This window comes from Corvus cornix, chromosome 2, assembly GCF_000738735.6.
Source record: "Corvus cornix cornix isolate S_Up_H32 chromosome 2, ASM73873v5, whole genome shotgun sequence".
NCBI classification, from domain to species: Eukaryota; Metazoa; Chordata; class Aves; order Passeriformes; family Corvidae; genus Corvus; species Corvus cornix.
The window spans coordinates 6495726-6520337 of record NC_046333.1 but is presented as its reverse complement, the minus strand read 5'-3'; the positions used below and the strand labels follow the sequence as shown (position 1 = coordinate 6520337).

Genomic DNA, 24612 nt, shown 5'->3' with positions numbered 1-24612 from the left:
GGAGACTCAACACATACTTTAAGTCTTAATTCTTACCACCACTACTACTGTTATTATTCTTAATCCTTTTTAGGTCTGCTTTCAATTTTGAGGTGGTCTTTAGTTGGTAAACCTTTTGGAGTTTGAGCATTACTACACAAAGGAGGAGATAAGACTCCACTAGAAACCTTTCTATTTTATTTCTGGGAGTGATTCTTCTGTGTAATGACTTTTGGGAGAGCCAATTTGTCACCTTTGGAATTAAGGTATTTAAGAACCTGGACATTAATTAGGGAAACAACAATTGACTTTACTGAAAGAGTTTAGTTCAACTATATGAACAAACTGTTTTCAAGCTAGAAGATCTGTTTGGAGCTGGTTTGTGCTGGAATGGCACCCACACAGATCTTGTGAGGGAACATTAAGTGACAATACACTGAAAATTATGAAGCTTATGTTGGAGCAAAATCTCTGTGGCTGGAAAAAAAAAAAAAAACGCTCAAACAAGGAAGCATTTACATTCCAGTTTCTAAGTTAGCTATTACTTAATTAAGTATAAAAGTTTGATGTGATTTTTTTGCAAACATCTTCACACAATCTAGCTTTCTGTCAACGTATTGGTTTTCTTCATGCTTTTCCTCTTTTGTTTAAGCTCTTACCTCAGGCCTTGTCCCAGGATAGGGTGTTAGTTCTTTAGACTGGCATCTAAAGTCTAATAATCTAATTCTTGAAACTATTGTAGACCAACTGGCAATTTAAATGTAGGACTTTGCATCTTAAAAACAAATTAGATGTTTATATATACAGTAGACTCAGTTCTTTACAGCCCTGGGGCACCTGAGCTAGTCCTTCCTTTTCCAGAACCCATCCCAGTTTCCTTATGTTGGCTGAAATCAACAATAGTGAATGTATGAATAAGCAAATAATTTTTAAAAATACAATAAAAAGTAATTTTTCTCTGCAACTCCACTTAAAATATCTTTCTCTCTTGCACTGCCATTTTTTCTCACAACAATGCAGGTCTTAAACACATGCAGTGGAAAATACAGCATCCCAGTGTGGGAGATGTTCAAAATCAAGATTACGAAAGAGGAATTTTCTCCAGAAGACACATTTCATAAAGGCAGAGATGCTCACCCCTAGAGTCTGATCTTTCTGCTATTAGGAAAGTCCTTGTTCTTGCTGCTGAATTGCTACATGAGCAGTGCTGTGGCTCCAGGGGCCCCCTCAGGCTCCCCTCATGCCAAACAAAGGAAGACTAATTTTCTGCCTGTAGAAACAGGTGTGCTGGGGCATGGAGACCCTGCATACTGTGAGCTACTTAGAGCTGTAGTGCTTTAAGGAGGATTCTGCTGTTTAAGAAGGAAGAGTAAGGGGTGGGTGGGATCTGTACTCCTGGATCGCCCACTATCACTCAGAAATGCTACAGAAAAATATGAAATAATGAATCATAAATAAATAAATACATATAAATAAATAAATAAGCCTACCAGAAGCCCAGAAAATAGAAGGTGCAATTAAAATCCTTGCTCTGCTGATACCAGTGCTAAAGAATTTCTCTCCTTACCTATGTTACTGTTTTTCTTTAAAGGAGCAAGGTCAATGAAGAGGTTTACTGTGCAGGGAGAAAAACAAACAAACAAACAAACAAACAAAAGAACTATGAGAACTATACAGACAGCTTTGATAAAATATTACAAAATGTGGTAAGATGCCAGCAATGCTGACTGCTGATGTGCAGTCTGCCTATCAAGGTGACCAGTGTATTTGATTTACACATTTCTAATTATTATGTACTATTTCAAGCAATTAAATATCCTTAATATCCTTTTTTTTTGCTGCTGCTCAGATGAATTCTATGATCTTACCCTCTCTCTCTTGAATCTTTGTTGCTTGGTCTCCATTGAACTGTGATACTTCATTTTGCATTAGATTGTAATGCCAAAGCTGTGCTCAGCTGAGCAGTAGAAGAGCTCCCACAGAACCCTACTGGGACACTCACAGTGGTAAGTGATGAGGTAGGAGTGGGCTTCAGTCAACTGGCATTTATCTGTGTTGTATATTTTATGGCTCTAAATTCAAGCAGCAATCACTTTTTAAAAATTAGTGCAACATCTTTAATTAGAGGAGAAGAGCAACAAAGAACCTGTAATTATAAGAAAAAAATCATGTGGTTGATGCAGTGTGTAGAGTCTTTGTTGTCACAGCGAGTCCACTCTGCTCTTGGGTTAGGTCACTCCTCAGTCAGCTTCAAGGGCAATCACTACCAATTAACAAAGCTTTTAAACTCTTCCAGGGAACGTGGCCCAGACCACTGAGGTACTGTAAGAACAGTCAGACATGCAGCTCTTAAAGTTGTCTGTCCCTTATGTTGACTTCCTCCAAAATGCAAGGCAGAAACTTCCTTCAATACAATGAAACCAAAAGTATTGTACTTGCATTTTTGTGCACTCCCTGCAGTCATCCAAGACCTTCTCACTAGAGAACCACCTTCCATGCTCCTGATAATTTGGCATGTGTATCCATACACAGAAAAAGACTACTCAGCTGTGCAAAGTGACCATCTCCCTTCTGTACTTTAATGAGCAGAATTAAGACTGGACACTGAAACTAGAGACTTGAATTGAGTTAAATCTAGCTGGTGGCATCCATCTAGCACCTGAGTTAGTCAAGTGGCAATGACAGTGTGTTTTGTATTGGAGCTGCGTATTTTGGGCTGAAAGAGGGTTGAAAGAGTAAACAAAGCTGATGCCTTGCATCTGAGGCTAGATTTTCTATTGCGGTGCATGCTAGTAGAAACTCTTTTATATAGACAAACATGATTTCTTTGAAGAAACAGAGAACTGTTTCACCACCAGTTTCTCCTCCTAACTGTAAGGACGTGCAGTATCACCGATAACCTCACTAGACCCAAAGGGATGATATCATTACTGCTCTTTGATATGCAGATACTGGGAGCTGCTATTCTTATCCTGCTGGTTTTGCATTTAGCCTATGGAAAACACAAACAGGTTCTCCCATGTTCTCCCTGTGCCCATCCCTCTTGCCTGCCCAGGTTGCACAACTGCAGTGGACGGGCCGTGATCTGGGAGGAGCAGGTCCTGCTACCAGCCATGGGCATACGGCTGCTGATGTGACCGAGCCACTGCCCATCAGCTCCTGCCCCAGAGCATCACACACCATACAAGCCCAGTTCATTCCAGAGACTTATTATAAATACTCTAGACCCCTTTTAATTTAAGTCATAATTGATAGCTGGCTTTGGCAAAGAGCAATTTCGCAGGCGTCAAGAGTTTAATTGCAGCCCCGTGAACGAGCTTCCCTTGAGTCACAACTACCCCAGTGTCACAGAGGACCATCCCCTGAGTCACACCAGCCCAGCCACCTGCCCCTTTCCAGCAGGAGCAGAAAAAACCCACACACACCTATAGAAAGACAGGTCCTTAAAAATAAATAAACAGCTGCCTCCAGGTGAGGGTCAGCCTCTTCTCAGGTAAATTGGGACAGGATGACAGGACATGGTTGTAAGCTGTGCCAGGGGAGGTTTAGGTTGGACATCAGGAAGAATTTATTCTCAGAAAGAGTAATTAGACACTGGAACCGGCAGCCCAGGGAGGTGGTGGAGTTACCGTCCCTGGAGGAGTTTAAGGAAGGACGGGACAAGTCACTCAGTGCCATGGTCTGGTTGACACGGTAGTGTTCGGTCATAAGTTGTACTCGATTACCTCACAGGTCTTTTCCAACCTATTTGACTCTGTGATTCTCCCGGCGGTGTCCAAGGAATCCCAAGCCGCACAGGACGGGCGGGCGTGTGGGGGGCCGCGAATCGAGCCCGAGGCGGGACTCGAACCTCCGACTCCGCAGCCGGCAGGCTCCACCCCGCGCTCCCGAGGGGCCGAGCCGCGCAGGCGCAGAGGGCGCGGCCGAGCGGGGGCGCTGCGGGACGGCGGCGGCGGGCGCGGAGCCGCGAGGGCCGCCATGGGTGACGCGTTCGGCGGGGCGGAGTCGGGCACGCAGGTGAGGCGCGGCCCCCGCCCTGCTCCCCTCAGCCCCCGGCCCGGGCACACGGGCGGGGAGCGCTGGGCGAGGCCGCAGCCGGGGGGGAAGAGGAGCGCCGAGCCTCCCTCCGTCACCGCCACGGGGCGGGCGCGGGAGAGCCCCCTCGGGGCCTCCTGAGGGGGCGGTGTGGGAGGGACGGAGGGAGTTCCACCCCCCGAAACGCCGCGGAGGCTGTCTCGGTGGATTTCCTGCGGATCCCGGAGGGATCAGGGGCCCGTGGGTCCCTGTCCTGCCTTTGTGTCGGGATGCGGGTGGGCTCCTGCCCTGGGCGCTTCTTGCAGCACGGGGGGAGATTGCTTGATTTGTCTCGGTAATTGTTTTATAAATACTTCCTTCGCGCTCCCTTCCCAAGTGTTGGAGGGGATGCCTGAAGAAAAATACTTGTGGGGAAGGTTTGATTTAAAGGTTCGAACTATTATCATCTTAGAGGTCTCTTCCGACTTTACGATTCTATAAATAAACAGTATGTAAGGTGGAATTGCTTTCCTCCTCTTTAGGAGAAAAGAGGTTTGAGTTTCCGAGTTTTGTTGTGTTGTTGTATTAGGGGGTTTTGTCCCTTCTGGGTGGTTTATTTGTGAGAAACTTCCACTTGCAATCAGCAACTTAATTGCGTGGAGATTGTGTGGAACTGTACCAGAATATGCTGAATAGTTCACATAAAACATATGTGTGATAAAATTTATTTGTTGTTAAAGCTCTGCGTGGCTTTTAGGGGGACTTGAGCTTTTAAGCCCTTTTGGCACTTAAAAAAAGAAAAATTAGAACCAGATGTCCACTATCAGCAAATAGACACGAATTAAGGGCATGAGATGTACTGTGTGTCCAAGGGGTAAATGCATTTATTTGTCCACATGAGTAGTGCGAACAGGGAATGCACATGGCATCAACTGCCTGCAGTGGATGGATATCCAGCCTGGAACAAGGGAGGGGTTGACAACCAATGGGTTAAGAGAGGTCAGTGTATGAATACAGTGTCTGGAAAAAAAATTGTAAAAGCGCCTGAAACAGAAAACACTTAATTTAAACCAATACTTCCTCAAATAGCCTCATGCGTAAAGTCAGATTTTACTGAGTTACACTGAGACTGCAGTGTTATACTTTTATTATTGAATGTAATTAATACAACAGATTAGAGCTTCTTGCAAAACATCTTATATCACAATAAAAGTAATGACAAATAGCTTGCATACGTCTTCATGCCCAAAGTTTACAAAAGTTCAGTCAGAGCGGTTATAGCGGTTGAGAATTAAATTTTGTCTAGTACTTGAGATAGGTTTGTATGTGTAAATAGCCTGTAGGTTAGCTCACAGCCTCTAACAGAGCTGGAGTATTTAATTTGAATTTCTTTAACATTTTAATGAAGTAATCTCTCATTGCTGACAAGACCTACATGTGTGCTTCCATTGATGCACAGCTCTCTTGAACCCAACAGAGTATGAGCACATCTTGCATTAGTCAGTGGAACTGTCCATATACGTATTTGTTTATAAAAAGGACGATAAATTATAAAAGGCATAGTTAAAATATTTGAGTCCCATCAGCTTTGCAATTAATGACATTTAACCCAGCTGCTGCTGAGCTTTTGCTGTACAGCTTGTTCTCTTCGTGTAACTGCACATCTGTGCAGTTTCTTGCTGGCATAATTACATTTTCAAAGAACACCTAAGAGTGAGGACCTACGACTAGCAGGTTGCTAAAAGGTGGTGTTTTCTGTAAAAGAAGATAAAGAGAGGCTTATGGAGGAAGAAATGAGCACCTACAGTTCAATTATAGAATCTGAAGTCTGTTAATATGGGATTTGAAATGGACTTAGGATTTTTTTCTAAGCTCTTCCCACTCCAAGGTTCTCTCCAGTGGTGCTGTACTGCTGTATTCTGTACCCTGTCTGTGACAAAGCTTGGGACACCTGACATTCACCTTTCAGATTTCCCTTCACATGCTGTAGATTTCTCCCCCTCTCATTTTCCAGAAGAACGTGTGAGAAGGCAAAATGGAAATGCCTCCCCTGGAACAGAGCCAAGGTGGCTCTTGCTCCATTTGGAACAGCCCATATTGTCCATGTCTGTAATGTGGGCAGAGGGGAGGGATGCCTGTGTAGTGTCTCATCTCATCTTTGATTCCATCACTTCTGCTGCAGTGTGGACAAACCTTTGTGAGAGTTGAAGGAAAATTGTTGGCTGTTTCTGCCAGGAACCCCGTTGCTCCCAGCATGGCACTAATGAGGCAAGTGCCTTTGGAGATTCTGCTTCAGAACTCGGAAGTAAATACAAGCTTGATAAAAACACAGGTGCGCTATCATCAGCAAATTACCATAAATTACCTACATGAGCAGTGCTCAGAGAAAGCACCTGTAGTTATTTAAAATTAATATATAAACTTGTCATTTAAATAACTGCAGATTCATATTTAAACGATAGCAATCAATCTACTGTGTGTTTCCAAAGCTCTCACAGTAAACTTAAAGAGTTAATAGTCTAAGAGGAGACAGCAGCTCATGGTTTCCACAAAAAATTAACTGCAGAGGATGTATTTATTAATGTACAAGTTAATTTAGGAGCAGGAGGCTGCAGAAATGTGTTTAGGCCAGCAGTAGTTGTGACTGCTGGCCCCAGCAGCACCCGTCATTGAGCCCCTGTTATCCCTGAGTGCCACAGTGGTGCTTCCTCTGCTAAGAAGTGAAGAGCATCAGAAAGCAGCAGCCTGTGGTGGTTTTCCTCTTTCTCTCAACTTCCACTGCCAACGAAGAGGTGAGAGATTTGTGGTCCCTCCCCTTGCTGGGGGCCAGGGCCAGGCCCTGGCAGCTGCTTGCACAGAAGAGCTGCACATGTAGGGTGTGCCAAGGCCCTGTTGGTAGTTGAGAGCTGCTGGTTCATGTACCCCAAGTTACGTTCCTGTATTCTTGTGTACATATGTCCATCTGGATTTTTGCTTTGTCCAGATCATGAAACCCTGCTGGTTTCCAAGAGTTCACTCTGTGTTTTCTGTGCTGCACAAATGTGTGAAGTGTAACAGGAGGATCTGGTGATCCAGAGCAAGGTCAATTCAAGTGTTACTCTGGCCCTTCAGAGGACAAGTCAGAAAACTCTCCTGGATACGTGTGAAGAGGCCAAGGCAAACACACTGACATTTTGTTAATGGAAGGGACTCTTAAAATGTCAATGGTAATGTCACACTTAGATTCCCATTGTGACCACTTGAAATAAATTCAGGGCCATTTAATGGAGTTTTATTTTACTGTTAAAGGCAAACACACACACACAACTGTTCAAAGAACTTTTAAGACAATTCAGAGCAAATGTTGCTCATGGATTTAGCAAGGAGGAAAGCAAGAGAAGGCAGCAGTTGTTTGAAGGTGTGTGCTCACTGCTCATTTGGTCTTGAGGATGGGATAAAACTGAACAGGATTTGTTTTGTTCAGATCTTTAAATGACAGCTGGGTGCCTTGGAGAAGGTAGTATTTGGCACCAGGGTACGTGCTCTGGTGACACTGAGCATCCCAATAATGTCCTTTCCCATTTGTGCTAATACATGTAGGGAATAACAGCTCTAGTACCAGGGAAATGTTCATTCTTGCTTTACACAGTGTGCCAGAACTACTACTAACACAGGTTTTGTGAATACCTATCCACTTGCTATGCAAATACCTCTCAATTTAAGAAACTGTCCGTGATCTTTGAACTAATTAGTTTTACAATGGACTTAGTTTACAAGGGGCTTTGGAGAACTTGCTTAACAAATTCAAGCTTGCTTTAGAAAGGTTCTTGCAGAGCCACTGGTGACTAATTACTTTTGAACATTCTTAATCCATACTCTGTTTGAACAAGTAACTATGATATAGTAGGATTGTAGCCCAGAGGAGTCCTGTGTAACTTTTCAGGTGAAATGCACATGGTTTTACTTATAAATGCTCAGAGAGGCTGACTCGAGGGATTGATGATGGGTAAGGTTTCACGTCTCAGCCAGTATTTTTTTTGGAGGTGATGGTTGTTACAAATGATGTTCTTTCCCTTTTTTCTTTGGAATGGGCAGCACTGCAGTGTACCGGAGGCAGTTCCTCTCAGTAATGTACCTGAGCAGCCTTTGCTTTTTAAGCTTTACTTCTCCTCATATACCCAGTCCTCATTGCCACTGAATCTGTGTGCTCATTGTTTGTAAGGCTAGAACCTTCTGTTGCTGTAGTACAGACTATACATTTCCATATGTATTTATGAAAACATCTTTAAAATCAGGCTAATCTCTCGATAGGACTGTCATGGAAAACTGTCAGTTCTTAGAATCCTTTAAATTTGTTTCCCAAGGTCCATTATTTTCAGTTGACAGCATGGCTCTTTATCTTTTCTTTAAAAGCTGCTTGCACGACTTGAGGGCAGAAGTTCTCTGAAGAATCTCGAACCTTATCTGTTTGCTGAGGAAGGATCTCCTGTCCATGGTAAAAATGTCTTTATCCCACTAATCGAAAAATATCCATGTAAAAGTATTCTCAGAGCAATGTAACAGAGATACGTATACAAGTAAATTATTTTGCCCTAGATCAGAGTTTTAATTGTTGATGTAGCTATGCAAACTAGATAAAATGGAATAATACAAAGTCACCATTCCAAACATTGTTTAATAGGCCTTAAAATCTACTTTATGCATATCAAAACACAGGTGTGAGTAAATACCAAGCACGTTGGTCAGTGTCTAATAGTTTTACAGCAGTTTGTTCTAGAGTCTGTCATTAAACCTCTTTGGTTTTTTTTAATCAGTGGTCTAGACAACCACCACAAAGTCATAACTGCAGAAATTTGCAAAGAACGTGAGGTTCAGTAAATAGCAAAGAGTTCAGTGATATGGAGTTGTCTGGGTAAGTTAGGGTAAGGGGCACGAGCAAACAGTATTTTTCAATAAAGCCAAGTAATCAAGCCATTCAGTCTTGGCCTGAAAAATCCTAATTATACTTAGATAGAACTTCATAAACAATAGGTACTAATTAGTTGAATGAGTTCACAATGTCAGGATCAACATGGCTCATAGAGACCTTCAGTGAATGAACCTGAATTTAAGATTGGAGAAATCAGGTAACCTCCCAATGACACCAAGAAATTTTAAGATCAAGGTTGGATATTTTAATGAAAGAAATTACTGAACTAAACAGAAATTAACACACTATTCAGGAAGTCAGACTTATTTTCCAGATTGTGTGAAATTTCATTAATTTCACAATGGAAGAGAGAACTCTGATTACAGAAGACTAAAAATATGTATGAAAATAGGCATATGAGTGGCAAACTGTAAGGATCAACTGGTGAGGTACTGCTGTGGAATTTAGGTATGAATGAGTGGATTTCATAGGGCAAGTATAGGGCTTCAGTGGTTAGCAGCACGCTTATCTGCAGTTTTAATCCCCACAAATACAGAAGGTTCAGAAGAAATAGCAGAAAAAGCAATAAAAAGAATCAGGATAATTGGATGAGAGATGATGCTTAGTCTACAAATGCAGTCACTGTGAGACTCTTTGTGTATTGTTTTGCAGCGCTTGAGAACGCATGTGGGCTTTAGCAGTACATGATTCCTGCCCTGGAAGTTTCCAATGTGACATAACAAAGATAAAGGGTGGAGAAATACTGCTAAAGCCAGTGCAAGCAGAGCATAGAGGAATATTTAAATACTCTCAATTCTGAATGGCTGTGTTACTCACTAGAAGAATTAAGGGCCAGGAGTGAAATTGGTATATGCTTCACAGGGCTCTCAAATTCTTAATTTTTTAGAAGATGAGATATTACTGTATTTTTTTCAAAACATAAATATAAAATGCTGATCTTTTAGTCTGGATGTTTGTTATTTTTTAGTCAACTTTATGCACTGTTTGAGACTAAACTGGTTATGTGCTGGTCAAACAGACTTTAAGAAGTTTTCTTGGGGATCACTAACTGCCCTTGCTGCAGTCCATAGCATTACATAATTTTATGTCAAATTATCTGCTTTGCTCTTAAAGCTTTATAGGTTGTTCATGTCTGTCCAAAGAGTGTTCCAGAACCTCAGTTCTAAGATGGCTGAAAACCTTGTAAAATTCATCACTGGTGCCAAAGAGTGCCAACAGTCATTGAGCTTTTGAAGCCTGTGTATTTTTCTTCTGGTTTCAACAAATGGTATCAATTATTACCCATATTGGTCATGCTTTTTGGCTGACATTAATGAAGCTGCCTAACATATTAGCACAGCTCTTTAGCTGTATATATATAAATGGACTTCACCTTTTATTATGTTTTTGCTTTGTCTTTTAATACCACAGCATTCATGTGAGCCCGTGTGTTATTTTGATGTGTGTTCTCATTATTCAGTCTGAAATCCCTGTTGAAGGCCTACCTCTCCATTTGTCATGAGCTTGACTTTTAGTGTGTCACTGTGGAATTCTGTAATGTTGCCCATGAAGTCCATACTGAACAGTGCTTCATCTAAAATGCTGTGATTAAAGCAATGCAAAGACCTAAATTATTCTTTTTTTCTGATGGTATTTAAACCAAACAAATATATGAAGTCTCAATAAACTATCCAAAGGTTACATTTTAGTTAAGTGTTCATGACTTGCATATCGGGGTACTGTAAAATAGGGAGAGGTAATATAGGTATTAATGTGATATTCTAACCACTGCTTCTAATTATGATGGACTTGCTATATTTAAGAACACATAAGTACATTAATTACATACCATTTAAGCTCTTCTGGAATGGAGCAAAAGTGACACAAGCATTAAATAATCTTCCACTATTGCCAGTCATATTTCCCCTGTGCCACTGGCATGAAGGTGTGGGTGTCAGTGCAATGCTCTGATGTTCAGCAATAGCATGACACCCAGCATTAACTTGGAATAAATATAAGGCCTTTCAACTTCACTTATAAATGGTATAAATATTAGTGACAGCTTCTGCACAAAATGGCCAGCCCAGGAACTTCAAGGTAGCCTACAATGTGAAACACACAAAGTTATTGCTGAGTATTCCAACAGCTTGTTTGTATCTGCAGTGTCAGAAAATAGTTTAACCAGCATTTGCTGGTGGATTGATTACAGACGAAAATAAGGTTCTTCTCTTTCAAAAGATAACACCAAATTGGTGACCAGGACTGAGCACAATGTTTCAGCTAAAAATATGTTAATCTTACATAAATATTTACATTTCTGCAGCATCATTTAGTTGAACCGGTATGCACATTCATAGCAGGACTATTGTTCTCTTTAGTCTGTCCATAATGGGCCAATTCAAGCTGCCCTGAGCCAGGCAGTGTGTTGGGGGACTCCTTAAAACCTACTTCTTGAATTCACCAGTGCCGAATTTCATGTGAAATCACTCTGCTCATCCATCTCCATCTGTTAAATCTTCACAAACTTAAGTCTTTATTAACCCAATTAGTTTGTCTTCTGCATGTTTTGCCAAGCTAATGGAACATTCATCTACTGATATGTTTAACATCTGCCAACACTAATTCTAATAGAAAAAATTCCCATTAACTTTCTTCCATGTTAAAATGTCTGTTCCTGCTCTCCCTCTCAGGCTGTTCTCATCCTGTGACAGTATCTTTTTACTAATCCTCTTTTCAAAGTTGTTTTGACATTAATGGATGATGCTAGTCCTGATCACTCAGTTTCTTCTGTGACCTATTGTCAGGGTGTCAGAGGCTTCTTGAAAATGTTGCTGGCCTCCCTTCCTCCTTTGCTGTGTCATGGTTTGTCCTCTCTGATCCAGAGAAATGAATTTCCCCTCTTATCTTACTGTAACACCCTGGTTGCTAATTCAATGAAACCCTACATTTATAGATGTTGCTATAAATGGCTCCTGTTTTGCACCCGTTCTTCTTGTGGGCAGCCTCTTGGATAATCAGGAAGGCACAGAAATCCCCAGCTCTCTTGAGGTTTTCTTGCAGTCCAAGCTGTTAATGTTTTCAGAGTAACTCAAGTGTCTTGGTCAAACTACAAGGCAGCTGTGTATCTCCTTCAGCAGTGTTGAACAAACTCTGAGGGGTGCTTGGCTGTCTTACTATGAACATTCATAAACCACCACCATAAAAACCTCTGAGAATTATTTTTGTCATTCAACTTAGAATTTTTACTTAAATAAGTTTTATTAGTTCTGCCAATAAAAAAACCTCATCCAGTGTTATTCTCCAGCACACAGATATCCTGCTAGAATGTCTTCAAATGGTAAAAGTGAAGCATTTATTTCCCAGAATAATTTTTGAATCAAACAGGTCATATTTTGCTGTAAAGGCAGGTGAAGCAGTCTGTATTGCCTGTTGAGCCCACTCAGTTACTGGTCTGGATTCAGAAATGCCAGTCAGGGTGGCAGAAGTTTTGTGCCACAGCCAGTGACAAAAGATACACTTCGTTCCTTAACAAGAGCTGCCTTACGCAATTGTTCTAAAATGTTTCAAGAGACAAAATATGAGGGAATGACCTACCCAGCACATTTCGGGTAGTTCTTCCAAGCTGGTATCTCACCCTGCCAGGGTGTGGTTATATCTCTGGCACAGGCTGTGTGACAGCAGAGCCACTGGCTGCAAGTGTCAAGAGTTGGACACTGCGACCTCTGGACAGGAAGAGAAAATAAAAACTTATGTCCCAGGAAATGTAGTCATTTTTCCTCTCAGAAGCGAGGGGGCCATTCAGAACAGCTTAGTAAGGGCTTGGGAGGCAGTCAAGCTTTTTAATAAATTTCAAAGTATCAGAAATTCATAGAAATGGTATTTCTGGGTGTCACTGAAATGGACAGACTTGTCACATCAGGTGTAAATTGCTTTTAACACTTGCAAAGGGAGAAGAGCTTGGTTTCTTCCCTACCATCCTCCTCCCCCCCATCCCAAGCTTGACATTATAGGCACTTGTGAATGAGGACATCCTCTGGAAGCTGAGCAGTGACTTGAAAAACCCTGTTAACTCGGGCAGGCACGAACATGTTTAAGGAAAGTTGCAGTTAATTCTCTACTCTCGCATCCCCCTATGGAAAGCTGTAACGCCATTTGCACTTGCCAAGGCCGTGGAAGTCTCTTACCTTCCTACAATTACAGTTGTGTGATTGTCCTTACTGTGTGTATTTACCCTTCTGCCTGAAATCCAAAATCTCATAAATAAATAATCCAGTTCCCCAAATTAGAAATTTATAAAGAACTGCTTATAAATCAACTTTTTTTAGAGTCTTGCTCTGATACAAGAAATCAGAGGACTTTGGATAAGGCTTTAGAGTATCTTGCATTCACATTCAACAAAAAAACTGGTTTCCTAATGAAGCGTAATGCTGTTTTTAATTAACATTTTAAATTTTTATGATATGTATTTTATGACCCACATGGATGAGGTAATTAGGCTGAATCCTTTTATGAACAGAGATCCTTTGCTTCAGACAGAGGCATTGCCTGGAGTTGAAGGAATCCCTGAGTCTCCCTTTTCAAAAGAGGCAGTTTCACATTATTATCACCACAGTAGAATAAAAGTGCTAAATAAACTTAGTGGTGTTCTCTTCACCAGTCACAGACTCCTGTAGGAATCTTGTGACATGCAGCATGTGACATCTATGTGACATGACCTCTAATATGTCAGATTTTTTTTGTTTTGTCCTCTACTTTGTTATTTCTTAATTGTGTGTGCATAATGTAGATGGTTTCTTAGCCGCTTTTGTGGAGCAGCTTCCTCTTCTGCCTTCATCTGCCTGTAGTGATACAGATGAAATCCAGTTGTCAACCTTTTATTGATAGAAGTCTCTTAGCTGCTGCTGGCAGAGGTTTACAACCTTTGCTCACAGCTGATTAACTTCACTTTAGAGGCCTTTCTTGAAAATTGAAATACCTCTTGGTAGATGCTAACCAGGATTTAAATGGGTTTTTTTTAATATCAAACTCTCTAAAATGCATTTTTCAGTTTATGGAATAGTGAGTGTTGGTTCAGAAAACACTGAAAACTGACACTGGGCTGTAAATGCTCTTACCTGACAACATGCTGCTTTGTTTTTGAACAGGAGATGTTATTGAATTCCATGGCCCAGAAGGGACAGGAAAAACAGAAATGCTTTATCACCTAATAGCTCGCTGCATCATTCCCAAAGCAGAAGGAGGACTGGAAGTAGAAGTCATGTTTGTTGACACAGATTACCATTTCGATATGCTCCGGCTGGTCACTGTTCTTGAGAACAGACTGGCACAAGGGACAGAAGAAACGATAAAGCAATGCCTGGGAAGGCTTTTCCTTGTGAGCTGCAATAGTAGCACTCAGTTACTCCTCACTCTCTACTCTCTAGAAAACCTATTCTGTGCTCACCCCTCGCTCTGTGTTTTGCTCTTAGACAGTTTATCAGCGTTTTATTGGATAGACAGAAGCAACGGAGGGGAGAGTCTTACCTTGCAGGAGATGAACCTGAAGAAATGTGCTAACTTCCTTGAAAAGCTTGTGACACAGCACCACTTGATCCTCTTTGCAACAACACAGACACTAATGCAGAAATCTGCAAACTCTGCAGAAAGCTTTTTACCTTTAAAAATTCCACATGAAACTGATACAGACTACAGACCATATCTCTGTAAATCATGGCAGCAAATGGTAACCCACAGGATATTTTTCTCTAAGCAGTGTAATTCTGGCAACAGCAAAGGTTTTACTGTAGTTTCTTGCCACCTCAAAAGAAACCAGATAGTAAAACGTTCATTTAGCGTTGCAGAATGTGGAGTTCAGTTTTAACATCAGTTTATTTGGTAAACATTTAGCAAATCCTGGTGCTTAAGGCCTGATTAGGTCTAAGTACCTTTTAGTAACTTTTCAACTAGCTGGTTGTTGCTGGGTGATTAATAATTGTTGTCACCATTTTCTTAAAATTCAGTGAAGGGCGGGGAATGGTAAAAGTTTTGAATTACTTCAGCAGTTCAGTCCAAACAATAGAGGAATGTTGACATTACTTGTTTGTGCCTAATCAAGAAAATGGTAACCAAAGACACATTAAACTTAGGGTATCCTTCAGCAATCTAACCGATGTGGCCAAATGCCCGTTGGAATTTCTGAGTCTTGCTGCTTTAAACTACTCCTCTTCCACACTCCAGAAGTAGGAGTCTGCTTGTCTGTGGCAGAGGTTGCAAAAAGGCCAGAGTTCACTCTTTATAAACATTGGCCTTGGTTTATTCCCTGTAGCCTTGGGCATAAGAAATGCAGTCACGATTTTGCCTGAAGAAGAGAATTCATTTTCACAGCCTATTAAATAGCGGTGATCCTGACTGTGCTGCTTCTCCAAGCTCTCAACCTCTCCATTTACATTAGCAAGTGCTCAGAGGAGCAGGGATTGCAGGTGTTCTGACCCTTACAAACAGCTGGCATTGAAGAATCTTCCATCTTTTAAAGAAATACAGGCCTGATTTTGATGACTGAAGGAAAAGTAAAGACCCAGTGCAGGATATGTGTGAGTTTGTGCTGCATGCAGCGAACAGTTTAGTTTTTGAAAATAATTAAGTGCAAGTTAGGGGATGTTTTGGGAGTGGAGGTTGTTTTTTTTGTTGTTAGGCGTTTTTTTTAATCATGCACAGACTTTTTTTTTCTCTGCTGTCCCTCATTATTCCTTCCCACTTCTTTTCCTTCCCCACTCTCTCTAAGAAATCGAGGAATGCCATGCCTCTGGTCTTTACCAATATGTATTTGCCACATGTAGAACATTTGTGTGCAGGATTTGGCATGCACATGTTGCAATTCTGGCAAAGAAGATTCAGAACTTATGAGAAATGCCCTACAGTTCTGGCAAAGAACACCACATTATTTATGAACCTAGAAGTGCCCTTTGAAAGCTTCAAAGTGCTTTACAAGAAAGAAAATTGCACACAGTACATTATTTAATACAAAAACTTACATTAGCTTACAAATTCAAATTACTCAAACAAGGGGGAAATATTTCTCACAGTGATGTTTGTTCAGTCATGTTGCACAGCACGTTTTATAGTTTAGATTGAAGAGATTATTAACAAAAATGCATATTAAGAAGAAGTATCTAACTCAGTATCTTTTTGAGGAAGATGCCTAAAAACCACTGTTGTGAGACACTTACCTTTGAATTTCCTGACTTCTGAAGCAGCTTTTTCAAGCTGAATGTATGTCTGGAATCACAGCTGTGTATAGTTCTGTTACCCTCTTGGGTTCCACCGTGTCTGTTCACCATGAGTTCAGTTTAATTATTCTTTCTATGAGAACACTTCCTTTTTTCCCCTTCTCATTTTAAACCTTCCATCTGATTGCTTCTTCATGCCATCAGTTCTTTGATACAAGTGAACTTTGCCTTTTCGACATCTCCCCAGAGCTGATGATTTTATAGAATGTCATTTCATTTGTGCTTTTTAATCCATCAGCACCAATATGTATTTTATTTCAAAACCTGCATAAGTACACAAATCCATGAAAAAACATACAACAACCATTCAGCCTAGTGGACCCAAGTTAGATGGTTCACCATGAATAGACACTTCCACTACAAATAATCATAAAGGGCATTCTTGATTTTTTTGTAAAAAAGAATGGGAAAATTCAAGTACAACTAGAGCACTTTAAAATCTGAAAATTCTAGGACTATGTAATTTCTACTAGAAAAAAAAGAAACCAGCCCCACTTTCCATTTGGAGAATACATCTCCACTGATGATTAACTTCTTCATAAAATCATACTTGCTAAAGAATATGCTTGAGAGAAAAAAACAATGGATATATTCTGGCATTCCCGTCTGGAAAAAAAGCTTTTATATTATTCACAATGTAGTTTGTATTTTGCATTGTACTATTATAGAAATGCCTAAACTAAAATGAAGCCAAAGTTCTAGTTGATCAAAAAGAACACCTCAGGAAATTTTGAAATTTCCCAGTTTTATTTTTACTTTGAATGCAGACAGATTTTTTTAATTCTCTGGTAATTGTAATATTCATGCTCTGCACATTTGTTTTAGCTGTATAGCAAGCCTGGATTTCTGAAGTGCTGAGCATCTGCATATCCTTGTAATACTGCAGGAGGGATAGGCAGTGCATAATCTGGGAGTGCACTGACCTCATCCTCTGGCATTTGGGAAAATGAACCTTTAGGATACAAGTCTCAGAAAGATGCACTGATAAAGAACCTGGGAAGCAGCAATTTTGTTTGTACCTTAATGCTCTGTGAGTATTAAAAATGGGGTTTGCCATTTCTTCAGTGGAGAATTTTTGCAAAATTTTGTACCGATTGTAGTTAGTGGAGACTGCAATTGATCCTTGTGAGCCAGGAACAGTGTATGAAATGTGGCATTATACCTGGAATACTCTGTTTAATGCAGATTCTCCTCTTTCACCTAGACCTGAGGTACCGCCCTGTCTCCAGCCCAGTGTCTCACCTGGGGTGCCCTGAGCTGCTGCAGCTCAGTCTCCCAGGCAGGAAGCACGTTTCGGGTTAGTACGTCTGTGCTAAATCAGCCCTGCAGAAGAGCATGGAATGCTTGTATTCCTGAACTCTGATTTAGCCAGGTATTTCTTAGAAATGAAAATCCTTTCATGTCAGTGCCATTGTTCTTCAGCTCAGGGTGGTATTATTAAGGCTTTTGTAGGCACAGGAACTTTTTACATTCCTTAGAATTTTTGTTTGTTGCTTCATATGCAACATGGAATTAAAGCAGCAAGCTTGAAGTAAAGAGGAACTAGTTCACCCTTTCCTCCATCCTTTTCATAATGAGAGAGCTTCTTAGCAAAATGAAATTAAGGTATTTTGCAGGTTTTATATTTATTTTCAACTAAACTAATATTTCTATGGACACATGGAAAGAAAATGTTGAGTTTTATATTCAGTTAAAAGTTCTTTGTATTCCTAGACTTTTTATAGAGCAAATAAAATACAAATAAGAGTTTGCTTGGTTTAAGTTTGTACTTGCACATAAAATTCAAGTTTCCTTTTTCTTCTATAACTAATCTCAGAAGCTTAATTTTCCCTGGAGTTTGGAAATGGCAGAAGATAAATGTTCTCTTGTGGAAACATACCTGCAGTTGTATTTTTGCTGGAGAGTAATGGACAAAGGAAGAAGAAATAACCACTTTGATGGCAGCTGTACGGCAGGTTTGGACTGTGTCTGAAGAGAAATGTGACTTTTTACTTTTCTGTGGCTGCTCTTATAAAACGTCTCTTGAACCTCTTTATTCAACTGTACTTTTGATATGCAGATACCACGCTGGGGCAATGGGCAATGTCATTTTGCCATCACCAAGGCCAAACTTACCACCCATAGGCCAAACTTACCACCCATCTCAGGAGAAAGCTGTGCCACAGCACCAAACTCCAGCTGGTGTAGGAAGTTGCAGTGAATTCTCACCTGTATAAAAGCTGCAGACAAGTGCAAGGTGTCCAACAATTACAGAGTAACACAGGACCCATGTGTTTCAGAAAGGGGGAAACACTGGAAGGACTTGGAAGATTTTGGCAATGGAAAAAATTTTCAGACAGGGAAAGGAGCATCAGTACAATGGATGTGCATGATCTGGATGGAGAACTGATGCCCTGCAGCAGTCTCTGAAATCAAAGGTCTGGCCATCCTTCTGTGTGAGAGAAGACAGCAGAGTGGCACTGGGCTGTGAATAACGTGGAATGCGACAAAAGGACCCATGAACTGTTCGCTGATGTGTCTAGTATGGTAATGCTTTCAAAGAGAAGGTTGACTAGAGATGACCTGCAGGTAGTTCCCACCTGGCCATATGGATTCCACTGTATAAATGCTTTATAGCTTATTTATAATGAAAATATAAAGCCCTGCTTTTCTGGACCCAGGAGGAATTAAATGTAAAAACAGACTTCCTCTTTTATGTTGGGGGTTTTTTCCCTCCAGCTCTAGGCACCTTCCCAACAGTCAGCACTTAGCTCCAAAGCACTCTTGCAGCTTTCTGTGGCAGGACTAAGCTTCACTGAAAGTGAGTAGTTTTCTCCTTTGCTGAGAGTTTATGTACACTCTTTATTACCAGCACAGACTGGGCTACCCAGATAGGGAAGCTTGAACCTGTGTGACACGTCAGTGTAGCTGGTAAATAGCTGTGGAGGCTTGATTCTGCTGGCAGTCTGGAGTAATGTCGCATTAGAGTAGATGATTTTGAAGAAACAGGGCTGTGACTTCCTTTTGGAAAAGCCTGGCACTCTTCCCTGTGCTTTCTCACCCTGCTTTGCATCCTGCCCCAGCCAGCTGGTCGTTGTACCTGTGTGGGCCTCAGTGCCCCAGGATAGCGGTGACAAGATGTCACCGCCTTGCCAAATGCTGGTGAACAGCCATGTTTGGATCTTGGCACTCATTCTGCAGGAGCTGGCACAACCACTAGAGTTAATTTAAACCTTTTGCCAGGCTTCTTTCTCATACATCTCGCTGGGCCTGTGCTAAAGACCTCCTAGCTGTGGGGGAGATAGGAAAAAGAAGCAATCTTGGGGTTTGAGTATAAGAGAGACAAGATTTTAGGCCATTGCTCCAAAAAGAGGCCAGGCAAGGCTGTGAGGTTCCTGCAGTGGCAGACAGAAGTCAAGGCCTCAAAGGTGGCTTGGCAAAGGTCAAGGAACAGACTCTCCATCTCCTGTGATGGGATGAACAGGAATTTTGACTTAAGAGGTACTGCACACTCTCACACTGCTGATAGAGAAGACCATGCTGTGGTGGGCAGTGCTGTCTCTGAGGCACATCTCAGACTCCCATCACTGACAATTCTGTCTCCATCCCACTACCTCTATAAGGAGGGAAGTGAGAGGGGAAGGGGTTGAGAAGAGGGGAGGCTGTTTGGGAAATTCCTCAAGGCTTTGCTAAAGTATGGGAAACAGGAGAGCCATTTGGTCAACAAAAGTTGGCAGGCAAGGGCTCCATTTCTCTCCAGAGCCTGTAGAAAAATGCCCATAATAGCAAAGAATGGCTTAGCTGGAAACAGCACACTCTAAAAAGGTCACAGGGTTTCAGGAGCAGCCTGCGGCCACCTTGAAGAGGAAAACCTGGCTGGAGAGGAGACACCACCAGAGCTGCTGTTTTGCTCCTCCAAATTCCTATCAACATGCCCTGGTGGAACAGCACATACTGCCACTGGAAGCTCCTGTCACAGCTTCTTCTAGCTGGAAATGGGACACAGTTCAACCCCTTCTGGGAAGCAGGAAGCTGGTGGCAGGCCACTGTGTCTCCACCCTGCTGAGCAGTCTTGCCCATGATGAGGAGCATTCACTTAGAAGGTCATGGCTGAACTTTCCCTTATCCTTTATTTTAATGCCTTAACTTAGTGGCTCTGCAGTGATACTACTGCCACTGCTTGCATTTCAATTACCATAAGCATCAGTGGCACTTTTCTGACAATAAAATTTTGTGAAATTATAAGGTGCTTGTATTTTCACCCATCAGAAAAAAATGATGCTTTAAAAAAAAATTATGAATCCCCTAAGCAAATGCTATAGACCAGTTGCATAGGCAGTGAAGTTACAGAAGCCAGTGGAGCCAGGAATTTGAATAGCTCATGTAGTTAAAGGAAAGGGCTCACTCACCATCTTTAAAATCCATGGAAGCATTCCAAATATGATTATTCTGCAATCCTGTTCACAACAAATCTTGCAGCCTGACACTACATGCCCCTTCCCATTGATTGTATGGCCTGCACAAGCACTCTGAGCCTATTAAGCCTGAAGTCCCTGCTGCAGATAATAACTTAGACATTTCAGTCCCTTGAGCAGACACAAAAAAGTACTTACTAGCACAGTTGTCAATTTTGTGGAAATGTCCTGTGGGATTCCATAAGTCCATATCCTAACAACTGGCTGAGCTCTTTCCTTCACTCCCGCAGGTGTGGTTAAATCAAGGAGCAGTCAGTGCTAGCTGGAGGCAGGCAGGCCTCAGCTGCCTGGTGCCTGCCAGAGAGTATCCATGATCCACTGCTGGCTGCTGGATGCTCAGGAAAGATTCCATCTCCCACCACAGCAGAGGAGTCAGTGAGACCCCCTGGACTCAGAAAGGCAATCCTAATATGCCTGATTTTTACCATGCCACAGTAGCAAATCAACCTTTCTCAGTGATGGAAAGGGGAATTTCTGACATTCTCAGGTCTTTGCTGGTTGCAGATCAGCTCACACCAGTGTCAGTAATTCACCCCTGTGACTGAGCACTGCAGCACAGCCCAAAGGAGAATCACCTGGAGACACCTGCTGGGAGGTCCAGCATGGCTCCTGGACCAGGGCACTGCTCCTGGCATCCTTCCTGGCACAGGGAGAGCCGGCTCTGCTTCTCTCTAGAGCAGCACAATGCCTGCATGTGGTGCCAGTGACTCCCAATCAGTGTCACGGAGTACAGACACCACTAAAGGAAACCCTTTCTTGCATTCTGATCAAATTCCATAGCTCTGCTCATGGCTCTGCTCTGGTGGGATCTCGTGCCTGTGTTTTGTGTTGTAGTCACTTCTGTTTTGTAAAGAAGCTCAAGTCATTTTCCTGCTCTGAACGAAGGACAGAGGTTGCATCCAGCAGTCTCAGTGACACTTTACCCAACCCTCATGGCAGTGCTGGCTATGAACCAAATATTAACAAGAAAGAGCAGCTTAACAGAGTGTCAAGATTACAAAACATGCTTTTTTTTTCATGTTGGTTTGGGTTTTATTCCTGCTTCTAATAACTCTTCTAGGAAACAAAATTTCCCAATACTTCCTTTTCTGGTAAGACAGAGTTTGTGTGGTATTCTACCCCAAAGGTAAGAAAAGGACATTCTCTGGGTTTATTTTTTGAACTAAAACTATACTCCAGTTTGGGCTGTGCATCCCTTAACAGTGTTGTTCCACTCATGGATTGATCAAAGATACCACAGACAATAGGAAAAGTAGGAGGGAGTGCTAGAACACAGAGCAGGCAGGATTGCAGACAGGTGTTTAAATGAATTCACTGGATATGAAGAAAATTCTGCAGGATCTGAAAGCCAAAAGTCAAACTTTGAACTATTCCTTCTGAATTTGCACTTTTACATGTACAGCACAGCTGAATTAGAGCCTGAAGATTATAAAAATGCAGACACAGAATAACAAGGCTGGTTTTCCAGATCTTTTGATCCTACAGCCTGTTTTCTCCAAGAGCAAGGTTTAGCTTCTAGGACAACAAAGGTGACACAAACAAAAGTGCTTTCTGTTATGATAAGAAATTATCAAATACCAGTGCAAAAGTTCAAAACCTGCTGAATTCCCAGTATGTAAAATTGGTCCTGGCTACTCTCTGCTCTGGATGATTTCAGTGTCACTGTTGTCCTGTCATTTATTTGAAGCCAAAACCATTATTTTTGGGAAGCAGGTAGGCTTTCAGACTCTCCAAAACCAATTCAGTATAATTATGGGGTAGGATGTACTAACACTAAAATATTAATTCATACACAGACAAAAACATGTATTTAGCTGCCTCCAGAGTTCTTGTGAACAACAGCAACACATAGAACAGAAGGCATTTCATCTTGCAAAGCCATCATGGCACGAAAGAGGACATTCAAAGGCAATGGAGAAATCCTTTTGTCTAATGAAAACTGAATGGGAGGTACATTTTCTTACACTGTGGTCTCCTGTCCCAGATCTCCTCCCTGTCTGAAACACTGTGCCAAAGCTCAAGCAGTAAATCTGTCTTAGCCAAAAGAAGCCTGCTGGAAACCAGAATAAATACAAGTGGAAACTGGAGTAGAGACTGGAGCCTCATCTCATTTTGGATTTGCCTTGTTTCCCCACAGCTTTCCTTCTAACCAGTTCATTGGTCTTGATATGCAAAAGCAAATCCAGATAATCCTGGGCAGGGTGACATTAGGTTTTGAATACAGAAGAAAAGAGAGGTCAGAGTGTAGTCTTGATACAAAGACCCAAACTCCCCCAATCCTGTGAAACTGCATAAAAGCCTTAAGTACTCCTGAATAAGGAATTGCTTTTTTGCAGACTTCTAGTTGATGGTCTTGTTCAAGTATTCATTTTTAATTCATCAAAGGAAACATAGAAGATGGTTGAGGATGTGACTTGCCCAGGCTTCTGCCATAAAACAGCAAAACTTAAAGGTCTGTTTTAAGGTGGTTTAACAAACACAGGTCTAAAAGGCTTGGGTATAGGGCAGCTTCGCCAAACAAGTGGTTTTGATAGTGGTGTAGGCTGGGTTCATGTTGTTCTCCAACCACAAGTTCAAGTCTCAATATTGCTTATTTGCTGGAAGTTTGTGTAGCTGACATTCCCAAAGAGGCCATGGTAACTCCAGAACAACCTATAGATTTAAATGCTGATGACTACAACATAACCTAGACAATAAACCTATCAAGAAAAACAATGTGAAGAAACAGCTACAGACATTAAAAATAGAAACATTTCCCGTGTGAATATTAAAAATATAATTATGGGCTAATAGCTAACAGAATTCTTGCTAGCCCAGGGAAGCTACTCCTTGAATGAAAATTCATTACTTATGAACAGACTCAGGATATCTTGCCCACAACAGACTGCTCAAGTAATGTAGGTCCTTTTCATTTTTATCCATTCCCTTTGTCAGGCCCCAATGGAATTGTTTAAGTTGGACTTAGCACAGAAGCCACCAGCAGAAATGCACTGAGTGTGCTTCTCTGTTGGCAGGACTTGAGGTTGTCAACGCAGTGAAAGGATCTCAGCCACACAACCCAAGTTAAACTTGCCTCCTGCCAATCTGCCACATGCTAAATTCCAGTAAATTGCTTAATTAACGTAACGAATGCAAACTGCACTCCAGTCTGCTCTATAGGTAGCTGGAAACACCCTCGTACACAAGCAACGTGCTCTGTCCTTTAACAGTGTGGCCTACATTTATCTGTTCCTAAGAGCTCCTATGTGCACACCTCTTGTAAATTTTTCTATTCCATTGTACAGAAAGTATTTCTGGCTAACTATTTTGGTAGCCTCATTTATATTCCCTATTTCTAGAAAGGCTCATGCATATGTTTAATGCATGAATAGTTCCAGGGAAGTCAACGGGAAAATTTATACCCTTAAAGTTAAGGCTGTGCATACATCTTTACAAAGTGAAAATGGACTTTTCATCTACACCTCAAGGTTTCCTCCAGCTGTGTCTGCCAGAACATACATAACTGAACCAGACTTCAACACTAATCCATTATTCCTCCACCTAGGAACTTGAAATCCACCATTAACTCTACAATCATTATATATGGCTCTCTTTCTTTTTCCTACTTCTTTCCCAAATTACTCAGAACATGGGGCATGAAAAAAATACTGTGGTGTAGGAAAGCACATGCAGAGGCAGAGCCAGGTGGTGGTGGCTGGAGAAGGACATCAGGCCATGCTGACAGTGGCTGTTGTCTCACATTGTGATTCTGAAGCCTGTAGAGGTATCCACAGGCTCATAGCACAGTCCTGTTCCCAGCCTGTGGTGACTGGCACTCCCTTCCACCTTGTTCTGGATCAAAATCCACAATCTAAGCATCTTCTGTCCCCATCCCCCTGTACTCTCCATGCCCCAGTGACTTGGAGCCCTTTCCCACCAAATGCATCAGTCATGGTGTTCATGGCATTAAGACCACACTGGTATTTTTGGTACATATGTTGCACTCAGGAAAAAATCCAACAAAGTGTATCTG

General features: G+C 41.6%; 1 protein-coding gene across 5 annotated transcripts; it reads left to right on the top strand.

Annotated features, from left to right (window-relative positions):
• The first annotated feature begins 3897 nt into the window (after positions 1-3897).
• Positions 3898-23274, top strand: XRCC2 (X-ray repair cross complementing 2). 5 transcript variants are annotated; one of them, XR_751341.4, is made up of 5 exons: positions 3946-3996; positions 6176-6325; positions 8386-8467; positions 14026-17443; positions 17963-23274. XR_751341.4 is itself a non-coding variant. In XM_019283170.3 (5 exons), exons 1-5 carry the CDS (start codon positions 3958-3960, stop codon positions 17968-17970), a joined length of 372 nt encoding a protein of 123 aa, XP_019138715.1. In that variant the 5' UTR covers positions 3946-3957; the 3' UTR covers positions 17971-23274. The 5 variants fall into 5 exon arrangements, 3 of the variants coding, with proteins under 3 accessions (XP_010393152.1, XP_019138715.1, XP_019138714.1); XR_751340.4 differs by having other exon boundaries at positions 14026-17518; XM_019283170.3 differs by having other exon boundaries at positions 17351-17443.
• Positions 23275-24612: the final 1338 nt, after the last annotated feature.